Here is an 18056-nt window from a genome sequence, read left to right as displayed (position 1 = left end):
AAACTTTGTTTTGGACTGCAAATTGAACATTTAGCAAACAGGATCTTTATGCATCAATCTGCCTAAACAGAAAGGGTCTTAAAATGCTGTTACATGGACAAAGCACACCCATTGAGTACACCAATGGTTGGTCGATCACTTGAAGTGAATAAGGACCTGTTCCGACCTCCAGAAGAGGATGAGGAACTCCTTGGTCCTGGAACACTCTATCTCAGTGCAATTGGTGCACTTATGTATCTTGCTAATGCTACAAGGCCTGACATAGCATTTTCTGTTAATTTACTAACAAGATATAGCTCTTGTCCTACTCGGAGACATTGGAATAAGATTAAGCATATTTTGCGATATTTAAAGGAAACTCTTGATATGAGTTTGTTTTATGCTAACAAAGGTAGTGCAGATCTTGTTGGTTATGCAGATGCAGGTTACTTATCTGATCCTCATAAAGCTCGATCTCAAATCGAGTACGTATTTACATGTGGAGGTACTGTCATATCATGGCGCTCCACAAAGCAGTCAATTGTTACTACTTCTTCAAATCACGCTGAGATAATATCTATTCATGAAGCAAGTAGAGAATGCGTATGGTTGAGATCAGTGATTCATTTTACTCAAGAAAAATGTGGTTTGGAGTGTGATAAAAGATCCACAATTTTATATGAAGACAATACTGCATGCATAGACCAATTGAAGGGAGGATTTATTAAAGGAGATAGAACGAAGCACATTTCACCAAAATTATTCTACACACACGATCTTCAGAAAAATGTTGACATTGATGAGCAATAAATCCGTTCAAGTGACAATCCGACAGATTTATTCACTAAATCTTTGCCAACTTCAACTTTGAGAAGATGGTATACAAGATTGGAATGCAGAGACTCAAATATTTGAAATAAGGTTTTCATCAGGGGGAGTAAAATACGCGATGTACTCTTTTTTCCTTACTAAGGGTTTTTCCCATAGGGTTTTCCTTATAAGGTTTTTAATGAGGCAGCTAGAAATGTATATTACTAAATATGTGTACTCCTTTTCTTTCACTAGGATTTTTCCCACTGGGTTTTTCCTAGTAAGGTTTTAACGAGGCACAATACCTTTTAATGAACATCCAAGGGAGAGTGTTATAAAAATAATTATATTGTGGATGTTCATTTATTACTCCGCTATAGATAGTCTTCCTGATGAAGATTATCCATTTAGTACTCTGTTGAAGTTTATCTACAAGCAGCTGATACAGGCAGGTTGCAAGCAGCTCAATGAAATGATTTGCAGCAGATTCTTATTAAACAGGCAGGTTGCAAGCAGCTCATGCAGACAACTTACAAGCAGCTAAAGAAAAGCCTTCCAGCTGCTTCCTGAAAAGCCTCGCAACTGCTTCCTTTCTTCTATAAATAGAGGAGTTTTCAGTTCATTATGTACATAAGTTTGAAGTTTGGATAATATATCAGTTTCTCCCTATACTTGTATTTACTTTACAGTTTTTATTTTATAACAAGGATTTGTAATTTGAGATATTTGTGATGACGCTGAAACTAAGGAATAACATTAAAATGGAAATATAGTCAACCCTCTCTATAACAGCCTTGTTTCTTACGATATATTTTTATTTTTATAGTGAATGACTGTTATACATCTATATCATCATTTGACGTTTAAATATATTTTGGTTAAAATTATCCAAAAATCAATTATTTTTTCCTTTTTAATATTACATATAAAAGATAAGAAAATTATTCAAATTTAAAATCTCAAAAAATATGCCTATTTCACTAGTTAAATATTGAAGAAAGCTAATACATTATTAATAAATTTATAATTAAAAGTAAAAAGATTTAAACTCTAAGGCAGATATTTTAAAGTAACCTAAAAAAAATCTTTCAAGATTAATGGAAGAACTTTGTAATTGTAGCTTGTTTCGTAGATTTCATTATCTTACTAGCGATATAACGCTTGAATTGGCGAAGAGACATGTCCAAATTTTCAACAAAAAAGTATCCAATAGCTTCCCTTGAAGACAATCTAAGAGCTTAACAATTTTTTCTATCTAAATATTTTTTGAAATTTGTCCACCGGAAAAGATATCATTTGGAAATCTTCAAATCTTATATCTTATGCAAGATAGAAACTTTGTTTAATGGAAAAGATTGTGTGTAGATTTTTAGAATTATTATTAGTAATTTTAAAATTCTATATGGCTATTATAGAGGGGTAGTTTTACAAAGAGCGTTCTGCTATAAATATGGTTGTTGCAGTTATAGGTAAAAAAAACTATTATAGAGAGGTAAAATATAACTTAAAAAATCGGTTCTAAGGAAAACTTGACTTTTATAGTGAAGAACTGTTATATATGGATGATGTTATAGAGATGTCTGAATGTAACTCATGCCAAAATTACATCCGTACATAAACATGGATATACTTGAATTCAACGGTTTGGCCTATTAAGTAATGAAGGTGAAAATTATGAAAAATTAAAGTTCAATCGCAATAAAGACAAAAAAAATGATATATCTATTTTTTTTTTTTGCCTAAATCTTGGTGGCAGAATTGTATGATACTTATATTGATGGAAGATAATATATAAATTATAAAATAATTGTACCCACAGGCTAACACAATCCACATCATGATTGGTAAAAAAGTGTAGATGTACATTTTGATTTTGAGTTCATCTAGTAATATTCACTCTGTTTCCGTTTATATCTTTATTATGCTCCAAAAAGAATAACACACTTATGAATTTGAAAATAATTAATTTTATATTTTTATTTTACTTTTAATGAATTTTTTTATAATGATACAAATATTTTGGCATGTTTAATTTTTTTTTTATATCCACACAAATTCTTTTATATATTTAAGATTATAAATTCTAAATTTATTACTATTTGTTTAAATTTTATCTAAAGTCAGTTTCTGTCATATATATATATATATATATATATATATATATATATATATATATATATATATATATATAAATTAAAGGCGAAGTAATAAAATCGACAAGTTTATAGCCTGTTTGGCCAAGCTTCTCAAGAGGGAAAAAATACTTTTTTTCTCAAAAGTACTTTTTTTCTCTAACTTGAGTTGTTTGGCCAAGCTTTTTTGGGAAAAAAAGTGCTTTTGAGAAGAAGTAGAAGCAGTTTCTGAGAAACAGAAAAAAATAGTTTCTTCCCAAAAGCAGAAGCAGAAGCAGTTTTGACTTTTCTTCTTAGCAAAAATACCCTTAACAAAATATAATATATACCAAAAAATCGTTAAACCTAATACTTAGGATATTAATGTATAAATATTTCTTATTATTTTTAGGATAATTTTCTAATATATAGTGACTTTAGGGGTAAATGTTTTTATATTTGCTGAATAATTTTTAATATATTTAACTTATATTAAAAGAATTAAGTACTTTTAAATTTTATTTTCATATTTTACTTAAATAAAATGAAAAGATTTAATTATTGCCTATAATAATAAAATTTTAAGATTATTTATTTACTTATAATATTAACTATTAAGTAAATCTATTCATGTCCTTATTCGTAATTTGATGCTTAAAAATACTTTCTGAAAAACTTGGCCAAATATAAATTATTGCTCAAAAGTATTTTTTAGAGTAATTAGCCAAACATAAATGGTTTATATGCAAAAATATTTTTTTCAAAAATACTTATTAAAATAAGCTGATTTCTGGAGTTTGGTGAGACATGTTAGTAGTGGAATGAGCGAAGCATTAAGCATAGTAACGGAGGCTGTTCGTAGGAAATGATGACCACCGTACGCAACTCAAATCTCAAGGCAGATCTAAGAAGGAGCGTCTTATACTGTAGCAGACTCATCAACGATCAATCATAATTCCCCGACACCGACACTATTCTACTCGGAACTAAGCAAAAAGGAGTGCAAAATAAAGCATCGTCCCTTGTTGTAAAGCGTGTCAATAAAATAGTTCGGCAATTACACTTTCTTAAGAAAGAAAAGTGAAGTGGGGAGCGGGCTGTCTTAACTCTTAATACTTCATTCTTAAGTTAAGACGACTCTTCAAAAGTATATACTCTCTTCATCACTACTGACTGTAGAATCAGAAACTAAATAAAACGAAATATGGGAAAATGGTGGAGTTCGTGGTTGCCTTTAATGGCGGTGGTGTTGATGTTTGTTCATACGAATCTCATCAGTGGGGAAGACCCTTATAGGTTCTATACTTGGAATGTTACATATGGTGATATTTATCCTCTTGGTCTCAAACAACAGGTACTCTCTCTTTCCAGCTTATTGCTTGAAAAATATGCAGGAAAAACTATTTATCTTAGTAAAGTTTTTGTATCTCTCACTCTCTCTGTTTTACTTTCTTGGATTTTTTGGTGCTGGTACTGAGCTTAATTTTATGTTTTTGTTTAAATATTGGCAGGGGATATTAATAAATGGGCAATTTCCAGGGCCACCTATTGAGTGTGTGACCAATGACAACTTAATTATCAACGTTTTCAACAATTTGGATGAGCCCTTTCTCATTTCCTGGTAAGTACTCTTGCTTTGTGTTCCCATATTTCCCCTTGCTTATTGTGAAATTAGTTTTTTTTTTGTTTTGGTAGTAATTACTTTGTGTTAAGGGCAGCAGTTTTTATACAGCATTGTGTTGTTTCATGTATCATTATTGGCCTATATCCCCTATGCTTTTAGAAACCATCTATGGAGATATTTTCTTTCTTTTATAATTTTTTGTGTATAATGTTAAATTGTAGAAGGAGATATGTTACCTTATGTCCTGTGTACCATCTTAAGTCAACTAATTTACAGATATACACACTTACAAAATGAATTCTGCATCTTCATTAATTTAAATAAAGATTTCCTATTTGGCTATCAAGCTCACTTATTAGTGGGATATCACTACATTGAGAGTCTCAATTTGAGATTCGTCGACATATATCTTTTATCTTTCATTACCATGATCCTGATAGTTTTACACCATATTGGTCTGATAGTTTCTGCTAGAAGGATTTGCACTGTTCAATTGACATGCATGGTATATGATGCCAATTCAGGAATGGCGTCGAGCAGAGGAGAAATTCATGGCAGGATGGAGTCTATGGTACTAACTGTCCCATTCCACCAGGCAATAACTTCACTTATGTTCTCCAAGTCAAGGATCAGATTGGTAGTTTCTATTACTTCCCTTCACTTGCCTTCCACAAAGCAGCAGGAGGGTTCGGTAGCATAAATATCGCCAGCCGCTCTGTGATTCCTGTTCCTTTTCCTCCTCCTGCTGGGGAGTTCTCCATACTTTCTGGAGATTGGTTCAAACAAAACCACAATGTAAGCCTTTGCACTTCATGAACTTTATTTGTGCCTTATCACTAAGACTTAGTTTCCGACGAAACAATATGGAGCAAGAGATTCATGTTCTGATCATAAATGTGTTTAATTGCTTTTTATAGGACCTCAAAGCAATTTTGGACAGTGGGCATGATCTTCCCTTCCCTGATGGGCTTCTTATCAGCGGACGTGGATCGAATGGTTATACATTCACCGTTGATCAAGGTGACCCTCTAATCATGCACAATCTACCAATTTCTTTTTCTCTGTGTACTTAGTCTTTCTGTTAATCTGATATGCAATTTTTGGGGTTCCAGGCAAGACTTACAGATTCAGGATATCAAATGTTGGGCTTACAACGTCCATCAATTTCAGAATCCAGGGGCATAAAATGATGGTGGTTGAAGTAGAAGGGACTCACACTGTGCAAAACACATATGATTCCCTTGATATCCATTTGGGACAGTCCTATTCTGTATTGTTAACAACTGATCAACCTGCAAAAGATTACTATATAGTTGTCTCGACACGTTTCACATCCCAGGTTCTCACAGCTACGTCTACTCTTCGTTATAGTAACTCAGCCGGAAGTGTTTCTGGCCCTCCTCCTGGTGGACCAACAACCGAAGTTGATTGGTCTCTCAATCAGGCCCGTTCTCTCAGGTGCATTTCTCTTTTAGTGAATGCTGCAATAACAAGGTTTCTTGTTATGTTTCCATTTTGAATTGCTAGATGAACAAAGTTCCTAACTCATTAGGACATTTAAATTGCTGCTTTGTGCCAATGGTTCCACTCATATGCTGTGTAAATTGTGTTCTGTTGGTTCTTTAATACCTCATGTCATAGAAAGAGACATATAATTGCTTGTATTGTATCAGGCGTAATCTATCAGCTAGTGGACCGAGACCTAACCCCCAGGGTTCCTACCACTACGGATTGATCAACACCACACACACAATTAGGCTCGCGAATTCAGCTCCAATCATCAACGGGAAGCAAAGATATGCTATCAACAGTGTGTCATTTGTTCCAGCAGATACACCACTTAAACTTGCTGATCACTTCAATATTCCTGGGGTTTTTACCCTTGGAAGCATTCCAGATAGCCCTACAGGTGGCGGTGCTTACCTTCAGACATCCGTTATGGCTGCTGATTTTCGAGCTTATACTGAGGTTATCTTTGAGAATTTAGAAGACACTGTGCAGTCTTACCACATTGATGGCCACCATTTTTTCGTTGTAGGGTGAGTTTCTAAAGTTTCAAGATTCTCTCCTTGACAATCTCAAGTAACTGAATAAAAAAATTCTTGTAAGCTAAAACGTAATGTCAAAATCTTATAAACAGGATGGGTGGAGGAGAGTGGACTCCTGCAAGCAGATTAACATACAACTTAAGGGATACGATTTCTCGTTCAACTGTTCAGGTAACTTAGATTAACTTCAATTCACATTGTGTGGACTAATTACTGAATGTAAACACTCAATTCACTAGCAATTTGATTGCATTATTTATAGGTGTACCCAAAGTCTTGGACTGCACTTTACATGCCATTAGATAATGTGGGAATGTGGAATATAAGGTCTCAGAACTGGGCTCGCCAATATTTAGGACAGCAGTTTTATCTGCGAGTTTATTCGCCTGCAAATTCATGGAGAGATGAATATCCAATTCCCAGCGATGCCCTTCTTTGTGGTAGAGCATCAACCCGAGGAATTTTGAACTAGTAATTGGAACAATCTGCAGAACTGTTACATGAAGGTGGCTAGCATCATATTACATTTAAATAGGGCTTTATCTGCAAATAATAAATGCAGTTGGAGGATCTCTTTTCTTTTATATCTACTATATTGTCTAGGCTCCGAATAGTTGTTACAGATGTTCTCATTGAACTAATGCGATTCTTGATTTTATTTAGTTTATCTTTGGCTTCAGTTATTTTCCTATTTAACTATTAGTGTGCTGATAAATTTCCGTTCTATTAGTAATACACAGTTTTAATCTCTTTAATGCTCTTACATATTCGGAAGAAAATACTCTTATACAAATGTTACATGAACCACAATTAAATTCCAAGTCTATCTTTTTTTTGTTTTAAAGATAACAAAAACTTATGTCTTCCCAAAACAAAGTGCAAGAAGTGAATTTATTTTCCTTTGAAGAACAATTGGTCAGGAGCGAATATGCGTTTTCTGTTGCACTTCTTCGTCAAATTAATTAAATAACCTATTAATTTTTATTTATTTGCCAAAACTGCGGCAGCTTAAGTCAGTTTGGATCTTGCAAAAGCCCAGAAAATTCTAAATCTATATCAGAAAACATTGGATCGTTTTACAATGGTCCACAATGAACCCTATAGTGGACCGATCCACTATATTGTTGGAGTTATTCACTTTGGACCTATAAGCCTCATGGATTATCTTAAACGGCAGCCCATGAGTTAAAGAATTTTGAAAATGGAGGAATTTTCAAATTTTATTTATCACATTTTGATGTGTGACAACTTATCTCTTCTTTGTTGAAAATCGTGCATGGTCGAAATAAAACCTATTCCTTCTATTTTAAGTAAGTTCATTTAGTGCATGTCCATTCCCCTTTTTTGATCTATGAAAATTTTGTACTCTATGAACTTCTATTATAAAGTGAAAGTTTATTAACCTACATTTACGTATAAAATATTACTTGAGAATATTTTACTCTGTCATGCAGTAATTTTTTCTTTATTTTGTTCTAACAAAGTTTTGAATAAGTTTGTATGTTGCCATATGCGCTTTTCTTAAGTAATGCTACTACTAAACGATGCAAATATTTGTTGAATAATCTTAATTTTTGCGTAAAGTCAAGACGCATCAAATTCTTTATTTAAAGGTGATGTTTTATACTTCAATACCATACAAGAGGGGATGATTTGTGTGGTGTCCAATTTTTCGCGTGCATAGATTATAGAAGGACATGGTTCTTCTATGTGTTCCTTATATTACTGTTGCGGAATAATAAATGCAGAAAGGAAAGAACACAAGTATTTTTACGTAAAAAACACTTGGCTCAAAAAGTGAAAAAACTACGACCTACTACTCAGTAGGATTTTTTCCAACACTTCACTAAATCACTGAGCCAAAAACAACATTTTACAAAACTCTTTGTAAACCTAAGGATTACCTTTAACCCTTTGTGGCAACCAACCTCTAGTTATTGCGACAACTTCAAGTTAACTCTAACTTTAATACTACACTCAAAGTACCTAGTACAATTGCTTCTAGATAAAGCTTAAAGGTACAACTCAAAAGCTCTACTACAATGAAACTAGAATAAAAGACAGACACTTGGAACTGGTTCTTCTATCTGGTTAGCTTCAAGTTCGCACACTTGAATCACACAGAAATTGCTTGCAAAATGCCTTGCTATTTTGCTCTCAACTCACGTTTAACTTCAGTGTTTGTGCGTACCTGTAAAATGAGAACATCTTGAAATATATAGAGTTAGTAAAATAGGAAATAACTAGAAGTCTAATGCTTTACTCTTCCTTGGTGGAAGAGTTAGTTATCTTTAACTTCTAACTCCTCCCTTATCTAGGATAGAGTTCTTTTCGAGTAATCACTTATGCAACCTTTTTGTTTACGAGATGACAAATATAACCACTTAAGCTTATCTCCTTCACGTGCATATTTTGTGCTCGAATCTGCCCGTATCTGTGTACACTGTGTATGAACCTAGTTGAGTTCCTTTTTCAATCATCAAAACAATATGCCAACAAAAGGGTAGCAGGACAATTAAAATGAAGATTGCTAAAATATCGTTGGTATTACTACTTGGTAATCGTATTCTACTAATAATTTAAAGATAACCAATTCAAGTGAATGGGTGCCTTTTAATATCAGATGTCTGCACGAGCCGCATTTCGAAGTAACATATATTAATTCTCTTATTTAACACATGTAATTTTCACTGGTTTCAATGAATTTTTGAACTTTATCTAAGGAGTATTGGTCTTCTTTTTGTAGAGACATAAAGTATGGAGGTACATACATGATACATATATAAAGAGTTGCATTAACTCTAATTATATGATTGAATATATAAAACTTAATATAATTAGTTCAGTTCTATTAAGTATAACTCATAGATCATTATTTATTCCCTTTATTCCAAATTAACTATCCAAAACAAGACTTAGCTGTTAGTTTACGTTTCAATTAGCTCTTACATATGTTAGATCGAGTTAATCTATCCGAACCCGTTTGTGCGCATCTCGACTCTTCTATTGATACTTTATAATTCCCACCAACATAGATATATAACAAGTGACCCTGCCCCTAAGCTTGGGTGATGAGAAGAAATTACCTTATATTTTTTGCCTTCACAGAAATTTAAAAATAAGACTTCATGATTCTCCTCCACCTCATTAATTACTTAAGCCACACCATTGGATGGATAATGAACTAAAGATTTTAGTACGAAAAAATATAAATCTACAATTGGGAGATAAATGATACCATATGGATGTGAAAGAGGTTGATCTGAGCATAGCACTCTCGTAACAAAGCCAAAACTGACCCTATATTAGCAAAAGCTTGTTACGGGCTTTTGGACCGCGACCACTAGATCTAACTTTCTTTTAAAATATATCTTAAATTAGGTCCACTTTCTCGTAAAGGAAATCAATTCTCAACCCTACTCAATAAATTCTCGTTATCTTATTGTCAAAACTATGTAGGACCTTTTTTTTTTTACTTAAAATAATATTCATAAGTTTATATGTTAGCTTATTTCCTTTTTAGTTCGTAAAAAAAATGATCTCTTTCCTTATTTGAAAATAATTTATCTTTATACAATTATTTATAGCCACACAAAATATATGCCTCATTTTACAACTACAAATTCAAAAGTCTTCTCTTTTTCTTAAACTTAGGCAATAAAATGAATTCACATAGGAGTACTATACAACTTTTTCAATTGGTCAGCTTTATTTCCACTTTTACTTACTTCCATTTAAATCTACAGAAACATCGATACTTGTTTTAATATTCAACTAAATTGACGCTATTGAACACCTAAATTTAACACTACCTAGGGCTGAAAAAAAAACAATAAGATTCGATGTTAGTCTCCTCTAAATATATTTACAACCATCACATTCAGAAAAGGATGATAATCAAAACATTCCATGCAAGGAAGAGACGTACAGTAAAGAGAATGGCCCATTTGCCATACCATTACACAATAGCAATAATATTATTGGTTTGTGTCGGTAGTGTTGGATCAGCGTTGACGAAGTTTCGATCTAAAGAGAAACAATAATTATAGAAGGTAGATATATGAATTATAGCCTTTTGACTAATTCTATTGGGTCATTTAATGTTCCCGCCACTTCCCCAACGGTTCAAACGCGTCGAATAAACCATGCATGCAGCTTTACACATTGTTGACATTAATGTCTTCAGCTGACGAGTGACTAATAATATTATCCATATTTTGTCAACTTAGATCGAGTAACTAAGCCTATATATATTCAGAAACTCTGAGTGAGGAAGAGCACAAGTAGTCTGATCTGAGAACCTTTGTGATCATATACAGCCATGGGTTCTTCTTCTCAAAAGTGGGTTATCGGGTTACTTCTTTTCTTGAGCATTTTCTTGGAACTAAGTGCCATCACTTTAGGTGATGACAAGCTTGAAGAGTCGAGGTGGGGTAATGATAATGGTTGTGGATATGGTAGGAGAGGTTGTGGGGGATATGGTGGACGCGGTGGACGTGGGGGATGGGGAGGACGCGGTGGTCCAGGTTTTGGTGGTGGTAGAGGTGCAGGTGGAGGGTTTGGAGGCGGAGCTGGAGGCGGTGGTGGACTAGGTGGAGGAGGAGGGTTAGGGGGTGGTGGAGGAGCTGGTGGAGGTCTTGGCGGAGGAGCTGGAGGAGGTCTTGGAGGAGGAGCTGGAGGTGGACTAGGTGGAGGAGGATTAGGGGGTGGTGGAGGTAGAGGAGTTGGTGGTGGAGCAGGTAGTGGAGGAGGGTTTGGAGCTGGTGGTGGTGTTGGTGGTGGTGCTGGCACTGGAGGCGGTGTTGGAGGAGGTGGTGGCTTCGGTGGTGGTGGAGGAGGAGGTGTTGGTGGAGGGTCAGGTCATGGCGGTGGATTTGGAGCTGGAGGAGGTGTAGGAGGTGGTGCAGGAGGAGGACTTGGTGGTGGAGCTGGTGGAGGTGGAGGTAGTGGTGGTGGGGGAGGTATAGGTGGTGGTTCTGGACATGGAGGAGGATTTGGAGCTGGAGGTGGTGTTGGTGGTGGTGTTGGAGGAGGAGCTGCAGGAGGAGGTGGTGGTGGAGGAGGCGGTGGTGGTGGTGGTGGAGGAGGTGGTCTTGGAGGAGGCTCAGGACATGGTGGTGGATTTGGAGCAGGCGGTGGAGTTGGAGGTGGTGCCGCTGGAGGAGTAGGAGGTGGAGGTGGATTTGGAGGTGGTGGTGGAGGTGGAGTAGGAGGAGGATCAGGTCATGGTGGTGGTTTTGGTGCGGGTGGAGGCGTAGGTGGTGGAGCAGGTGGAGGATTAGGAGGAGGAGCTGGTGGAGGTGGAGGATTAGGTGGCGGACATGGTGGAGGATTAGGAGGCGGACATGGCGGAGGATTTGGAGTTGGAGTTGGGATTGGCATAGGAGTTGGTGTTGGTACTGGAGCTGGAAAAGGTGTGGGTGTAGGAAGTGGATCTGGCAGTGGTGGTGGCGGCAATGGCCGCTGATAAATCTCTTAGTTACACAACGGCAGTACCAAGATGTTGTTCTAGTCGTTAAAGTTGTTAAGCTACAGCTATTTAAACAAATTAATGAGTTTGTATTACGTGGCTTTTGTATGCATTGTGTTTTCTGTAATTTCCAATGTATCATCCTCATATTTAAGAAAAGAAGCTAAGAAGCTTATGCTACTTATTCCTTTGCGTCTAAGGAAGTACTCTCAAAGATCGAGTTTTTGACAGATTCTTCAGATGCTATATATAATAGACATTGGACCAAAAGGCAAAAGATTAGCCTTTACAGATACATAGATCAATTTGGAAACAAACTTGAATTCTAAGCATATACAAGATCAATTTCACTTTGTTCTGATGGACTATATATTATCATTATTATGTCGTAAATCAATAATGTAAAACTGTAACATTACACTGAATAACGACGTAATGAACAGCCAAATCGAAGTGAATAGTCTCAAAAGTTGCATATCCGCGAGCAAGTCTAAATTTTCCAGTACCACCAACCACAGCCACTTCTCTTACTCTCTCAAACTGAGGACTAGCGCCTTGTATTTCCAAAGTGCTGCCTTTATATTCTTCAATGGTGAAGATGATTGATATTAGCACATGAGAAATAGTTCCATCCAATGCAGAGGTAACATATATACCTTGAGCTCTAGCAATTTCAGCCGAGTTCTTATCAAACGCTTCTGTTATAGGATCATCAGTGACGAACACAGAACCGAATTTAGCAAAACTCAGAGGACCATTTTGGTGACCTGTTATTTGAAGCACAGTGGCATTTGGCCCACCAGACCAATCTTGAAAGTAGACTGTCATTCTTGTTTCTTTAAGTTGGCCGAGTTCAGCTTCTGTGCATATGAATGTGGTTAAAAGTAAAATAAGGGAGATCTTGATTGAATTTGATGCCATGGCAATAAGATCAACAAAAGGATTTATGTTATGCTTGAATGTTGGTTTTCAGTGCTTTAATTTTGGTGAAATTGTTGGGTATTTATGCATATCTTGTTTCAATTCCTGGGGATGCAGGGGAGTGGGTGGGGTTTAGGATTAAAAAAACAAGAAGTTTGGAGTCTTTTCATCCCTTATTCCAATTTTGATAAGGACGTTGTGTGAGTAGATGAAAAGGTCATAAGATCACAGAAATTTCTAAATTAAAGAATATGTTTCAACATCTCAATGATATAAACTAAGAAAGTAAAGACAGAGAGTGGTATGTTGGATAGATATGATACGCATTTTCTTTTCCACAAAGTTTCTTGTTGTAAGCGATGGCACCTATAGGATTTGATACTATATTTTTTGTTGGGAAATCCTGTTAGATATTATTATGTCTTTCTTTTTTCAATAAATATTTGTAACTGTAAATGATAGTTCTACACTTGGTACTCCTTTTTGTCCACAAATTTATATCCATTTTGGTTTTTGCTAATTTAAGTTTAGTGCAATTAAAGTATCACTTACAGATGCATATAACTTGTCATTTGGAACTTCTGCAATTGACTATAATCATCGTATTAATTGACCACAGGGGCACAAACAGCTTGAAAATAGTACTCGGTACTACTTATTTGTTGGACATTACGTGTGGAGATGGCTGTGTGCAGATTAGATGTTGAGTTCTGCCGAGTAAATGACTTCGTTTTAAAAACTTCGACAGCCAGTAAAGCTACAAGATGCAACTTGTCAAATAAATACATAAACGTCCCCTTAAAGTTGGCTTCAACTTTCACGACACTTTAACTAAAGTTCGTTCCTATTAAGCACTCCAACATAATTCATAGTGTACCTATTAAACACCTTACTCACGACCAGTTAAAAAAATTTATGTGCGTGTAATTCACATGCGGATGAGGTGGCAAAGGACGAATAATATGGAGACACGTGATATTTGAACAGGCTTTAGAAAAAATAAATATTTCCACTAAATTCTCACAACCCCTCCCCCCAAGAAAAAACAAAATCCTTTCGTCTGCTCCGCACCCTAGCATTCCATCTTTTTCCATTTACCCCTTCTTTTTCCCAAATATCTATTAATAGCATTAAATTGTAACTCATACAGCGGATACCTCAAGGTCTCTTATCAATTTTCTTCAGGTTTTCTCATTTATTTCTTTTCTTTTCCTTTTTGGGTTTTTAATTTAATATAATTTAAGCTCTCTTAGTGATGAGAAATTCAAGATCAAACTTTTTTCCCTTGAAATTTAAGAGAAATTCAAGTTTCAATGGATGGTATTGAGAGGGGAAGCATGTGAATGTTCTGACAGTCATCGATGTTGATAGATTTATGGCTTGTCTATAATTCGAACGACACCTTTGACTCCTCTATTTAGATCTCATGAAATAATCTGAAGGGGGGAGGGGGGGTCGTGGTTCTGTGTTGATTGTAATTTTCTCAGTGTACATGAAAACTTTGAGTGAAAGTGCGGTGCGAAAGTGGTCAAGTTTTGGTGGAGCTGTTGGTGCGACTGTATATGTGTGTTTTGTTGTTGAAGTCGAGATGTGGTTTCTTGATGGACAGAGGGAGACGATGAATAGGAGTCAGTTAGTGGTGATTATGCCTTTTGTAGGCTGATGTAAGCGGTGGTATATGACACTAGTATCAGTTCACGCCCCTTAGGGAGAAACACTTGTTTTGCCTTGTCAGTATTTTGTGTCTAATAGGTAGATTATAAATTATGTTAGAGTGCTTACTTGGTAAAAGCTTTAGTTGAAGTATCTAAATGAAAGTTGAAGCCAACTTTAAGGGCCGCTTATGTATTTGGCCTATAAAATATCATCGAGTATATAGATTTATATCGTTGGGAGTTGGGATGCTAATTTTGACACTACCACTTTTGGGTCATTCATGTAGCAAAATCATTCAAATTTGCGAGTAGGCCATGAATTGCCCACCGTGCCTCTAGTCTTATTCTTTTCACTTTTAACGCCATAATCTCATGGAAATATAATCATCGCTCCAACATTGTTTCCCTTGAGCATGATGAGGTCTAGGTGCCCAAGATTAAATCAAATTGAATATGGTACTCCAAAGTCCAAATACACGAATAGCCTGAAGCAAAAATAAAATAAAATATGGCACACGAGCGCTAGGATGGGTACTCATTCTTGCCTTCACCTAAGCTCTTGGCAAGTCTTTGTACTTGGAATTTAATGCCTCCGATAGATCTTATGATCGCTTGGCATGTCAAATATAATCTGTATTGCATGAAATATAATGACAGTGAGAGTTTCTACAAATCCACAGTTTGATTATGTGTTGTATCGCGTGATACAAAACAAGGGCTAGCTAGTTTTGTATGCATCCCCTCCTAATTGTGAACGGCTTTATAGTGTTAATCACCTTTTTACATCACGCTCCCTCTTCATTGCCTCTTTATGATTCATCCTAGTGGAATTAATTAAAAGGAATTTTGGCTATGGTAGACACAGACTATGTTGTGCTAAATAAGGTCTTTCACAACGTTACAGATACTCATGTTTTGCATCATATATTCTCCAACTTTGTTACATTACCATGCAATGGAGGCAACCAAAACTATCAAGACATTACTGGGAGAATACTTCCAATTTTACGGTACGTACCCTAGTTTATAAGGCAATGTGGAGGAATTCAAACGGTTTGGATTGCGTGTTTCCATCGTATTGCATTACATTCTTGGTACAGAGACTCACTCAATTCATAAACCTTGATCCAAATTACTCACCACAACTACTCAGGTTGTACTAAAAAACACCTTTGCCTTGAGGTCTTTCATCTTTCTCCCCATAGATGCACTTGTTTGAATACCGTCACATTGCCTTACAAACGGGCGTACCATCAAATTGGTAGCATTCTCCTAGTAATGGCTTGATAGCTTTGGTTGCATCCATTGCATGGTAATGTGGCAAACTTCAGAATATATGATGCAAAACATGAGTATCTATAACGTTGTGGAAAACCTTATCTAGCATGCATACCATAGCCTCTGTAGACAGTATATACAACTCCTCTTAGTGAATCCCACTCTGATGAATCATAAGGAGGCAATGAAGAGTGAATGTGATGTGAAAAAAATGATTAACGCTATAAAGTTGTTTACCCTAAAAACGGATAACAATTAAATTTATATACGGTTTTAAGGATACGTGATATAACTTGGCACAAATTAAGATAATATATTAATATTGAATTTGACGATACAAGAAATAAATGCAAATCAAACGAATCGAATAGCCTTGTCCCTTAAGTTAGACCACCTTTGAACTAAGAGAAGTTCCAACTTGATATAAGAACAGAGTATTGCTTTCAACTTAAACAATAATGAAAGCTAGAAAAAGACAATGTATTGCTTTATGTTGCCTAAAAGTCCCCCCGTTTACAAATGATCATACCCCCTTTATATAGTAGGGGAGTTCTACTCTTGATACAGTTCTAAATGGAATAAGAAATTTCCTGATTAGCTAATTAATCGGCCTATCCTTGATACATGTTGAGATCTCTGCCGTGATCTACGCTCGATCACGAATATTTCGCTTTTCTGTTATCCGACTCAGCAAGTTTCCCTCGATCTCACCTGATCTCGACTTTGTTCAGTCCCGGGGTCTCGAGCTTAGCGATATAATTTCACACCCCGGTTCGATATGACTCGAGGACGGACCTTAATCTATCATATTCCAGTTTCAATTAGTCAAACAAGGGGATAGCCCGGTTTTGGCCGTATATAGTCTCCTCGTTTCTCGGAGAGAATATGACAAGAAACAACATGAATTTTCGAATCCCGTCTCGATGGGCCATGACGTAAGCGATGAACCCGACTATGATGTAAGCGACAAATAGATATCGAAACGTCCCGCCGGTCCAGTTATCAAGGCATTAAATACCTGCTAATCGCTAGTCGGCCACTACCGGTTCTGAACCGTCACCAGCAAGCTATAAGTATCCAATTTTTCTTCATTCAAAATTTACGCTCAAAGCTCCTCCTATTCTTGTTTTTCCTTCAAAAATCCCTTTGCTTTGGAACTCTCGCACCCAAATTTCTTAAACTTTCATCAAACTGCATACCATCTTAATTCTCTTTCCTCCTATTCTTCAATGGCGAAAACTTCTAAGACCGTACTGCAAAAGGAGGCTGCTTTTTCATCACGACCCGCCGGTGGTGGGGGTGCGGCGGAGTCTCACCACGAGGAGTTCGTTCCAATAGGGTGCCCCACTATTACCGATTTTAAGGTTGAAAAGACCTCCTCAGTACCAGGCCGATGTGAGCCGATCTTGAGATACATATGCTCAATCACCGAGGATCTCCTTACCAAGGTTAAAGAGGACTGCAACTGGGTCAATAAGCATGTGGCGGTTCCTTCGCCCGAGGAATTGATCACTACCCACGTGGAGGGTTTTCTAAGTGTTTACACTTATCCCTTCACGTTGGGTCTCGTAGACCCTATCATCGTTGTCTTTTGCAAAAGGTATGATATGACACTTGGCCAGATCCACCCCTCCTTCTGGAGAATAGTGATTCTCCTCCGATTTTTTGCAAGCAAAATCGAGGGATGTCCCTTTACCCTCGACCACCTTATGCGTCTCTACAGTTCCTAACTTTATCGAGGAGGGCTGATCAAGCTTGCTCGCCGGGCCAGTAAGGCTCCGTTCTCGAGCATAGATGAAACTCGGGACCGAGGTTGGATAGACCGATTTGTTCGAGTAAAGATTTCAGACTTGATCCCTGGTGAAGACATGCCATTTCCCGAGAAATAAACATGAAACGTAAGTAGTGTTTCACTTCGAAGGTTCAATCCCATTGTCTTTCTTCTTATCTCTTTCTTCATTGATGTTTTTGGTGTCGCAGGTATGGCCCAGATGCCGGATGCAACTCCTGAACTTAAGGAATGGGTCGAGGGCCTTGTGTCACAGAGGCCGTATTTTGAGCGGGCTTGGATGGAATTATCGAAAGGTTGATGGGAGGCCCGCAATCATGGTAAGAGTTTTTCCCTGATACATCTGATATCATTTTTTTATCGTTGGTCCC

The 18056-nt window shown here is 36.5% G+C and overlaps 4 protein-coding genes across 4 annotated transcripts; 3 read left to right on the top strand and 1 right to left on the bottom strand.

Annotated features, from left to right (window-relative positions):
* The first annotated feature begins 231 nt into the window (after positions 1-231).
* On the top strand, positions 232-789 carry LOC138895303 (secreted RxLR effector protein 161-like). Its single transcript, XM_070179981.1, has one exon. The coding sequence runs from the start codon at positions 232-234 to the stop codon at positions 787-789; it is 558 nt and encodes a 185-aa protein (XP_070036082.1).
* A 2981-nt stretch (positions 790-3770) lies between these two features.
* LOC104092566 (L-ascorbate oxidase homolog) lies at positions 3771-7251 on the top strand. Its single transcript, XM_033655190.2, has 8 exons — positions 3771-4254; positions 4412-4521; positions 5049-5319; positions 5442-5544; positions 5637-5982; positions 6198-6563; positions 6665-6743; positions 6835-7251. The coding sequence occupies exons 1-8, from the start codon at positions 4105-4107 to the stop codon at positions 7042-7044; spliced, it is 1635 nt and encodes a 544-aa protein (XP_033511081.2). The 5' UTR covers positions 3771-4104; the 3' UTR covers positions 7045-7251.
* Positions 7252-10893: 3642 nt separating this feature from the next.
* On the top strand, positions 10894-12039 carry LOC104092567 (glycine-rich cell wall structural protein 1-like). Its single transcript, XM_070179980.1, has one exon. It carries the CDS (start codon positions 10894-10896, stop codon positions 12037-12039), a length of 1146 nt encoding a protein of 381 aa, XP_070036081.1.
* A 396-nt stretch (positions 12040-12435) lies between these two features.
* Positions 12436-12963, bottom strand: LOC104092565 (dirigent protein 22-like). The gene has a single exon (XM_009598191.4). It carries the CDS (start codon positions 12961-12963, stop codon positions 12436-12438), a length of 528 nt encoding a protein of 175 aa, XP_009596486.1.
* Positions 12964-18056: the final 5093 nt, after the last annotated feature.

This window comes from Nicotiana tomentosiformis, chromosome 7 (assembly GCF_000390325.3).
Source record: "Nicotiana tomentosiformis chromosome 7, ASM39032v3, whole genome shotgun sequence".
Classification (NCBI taxonomy): Eukaryota; Viridiplantae; Streptophyta; class Magnoliopsida; order Solanales; family Solanaceae; genus Nicotiana; species Nicotiana tomentosiformis.
This window is presented reverse-complemented; position numbering and strand designations above follow the sequence as displayed.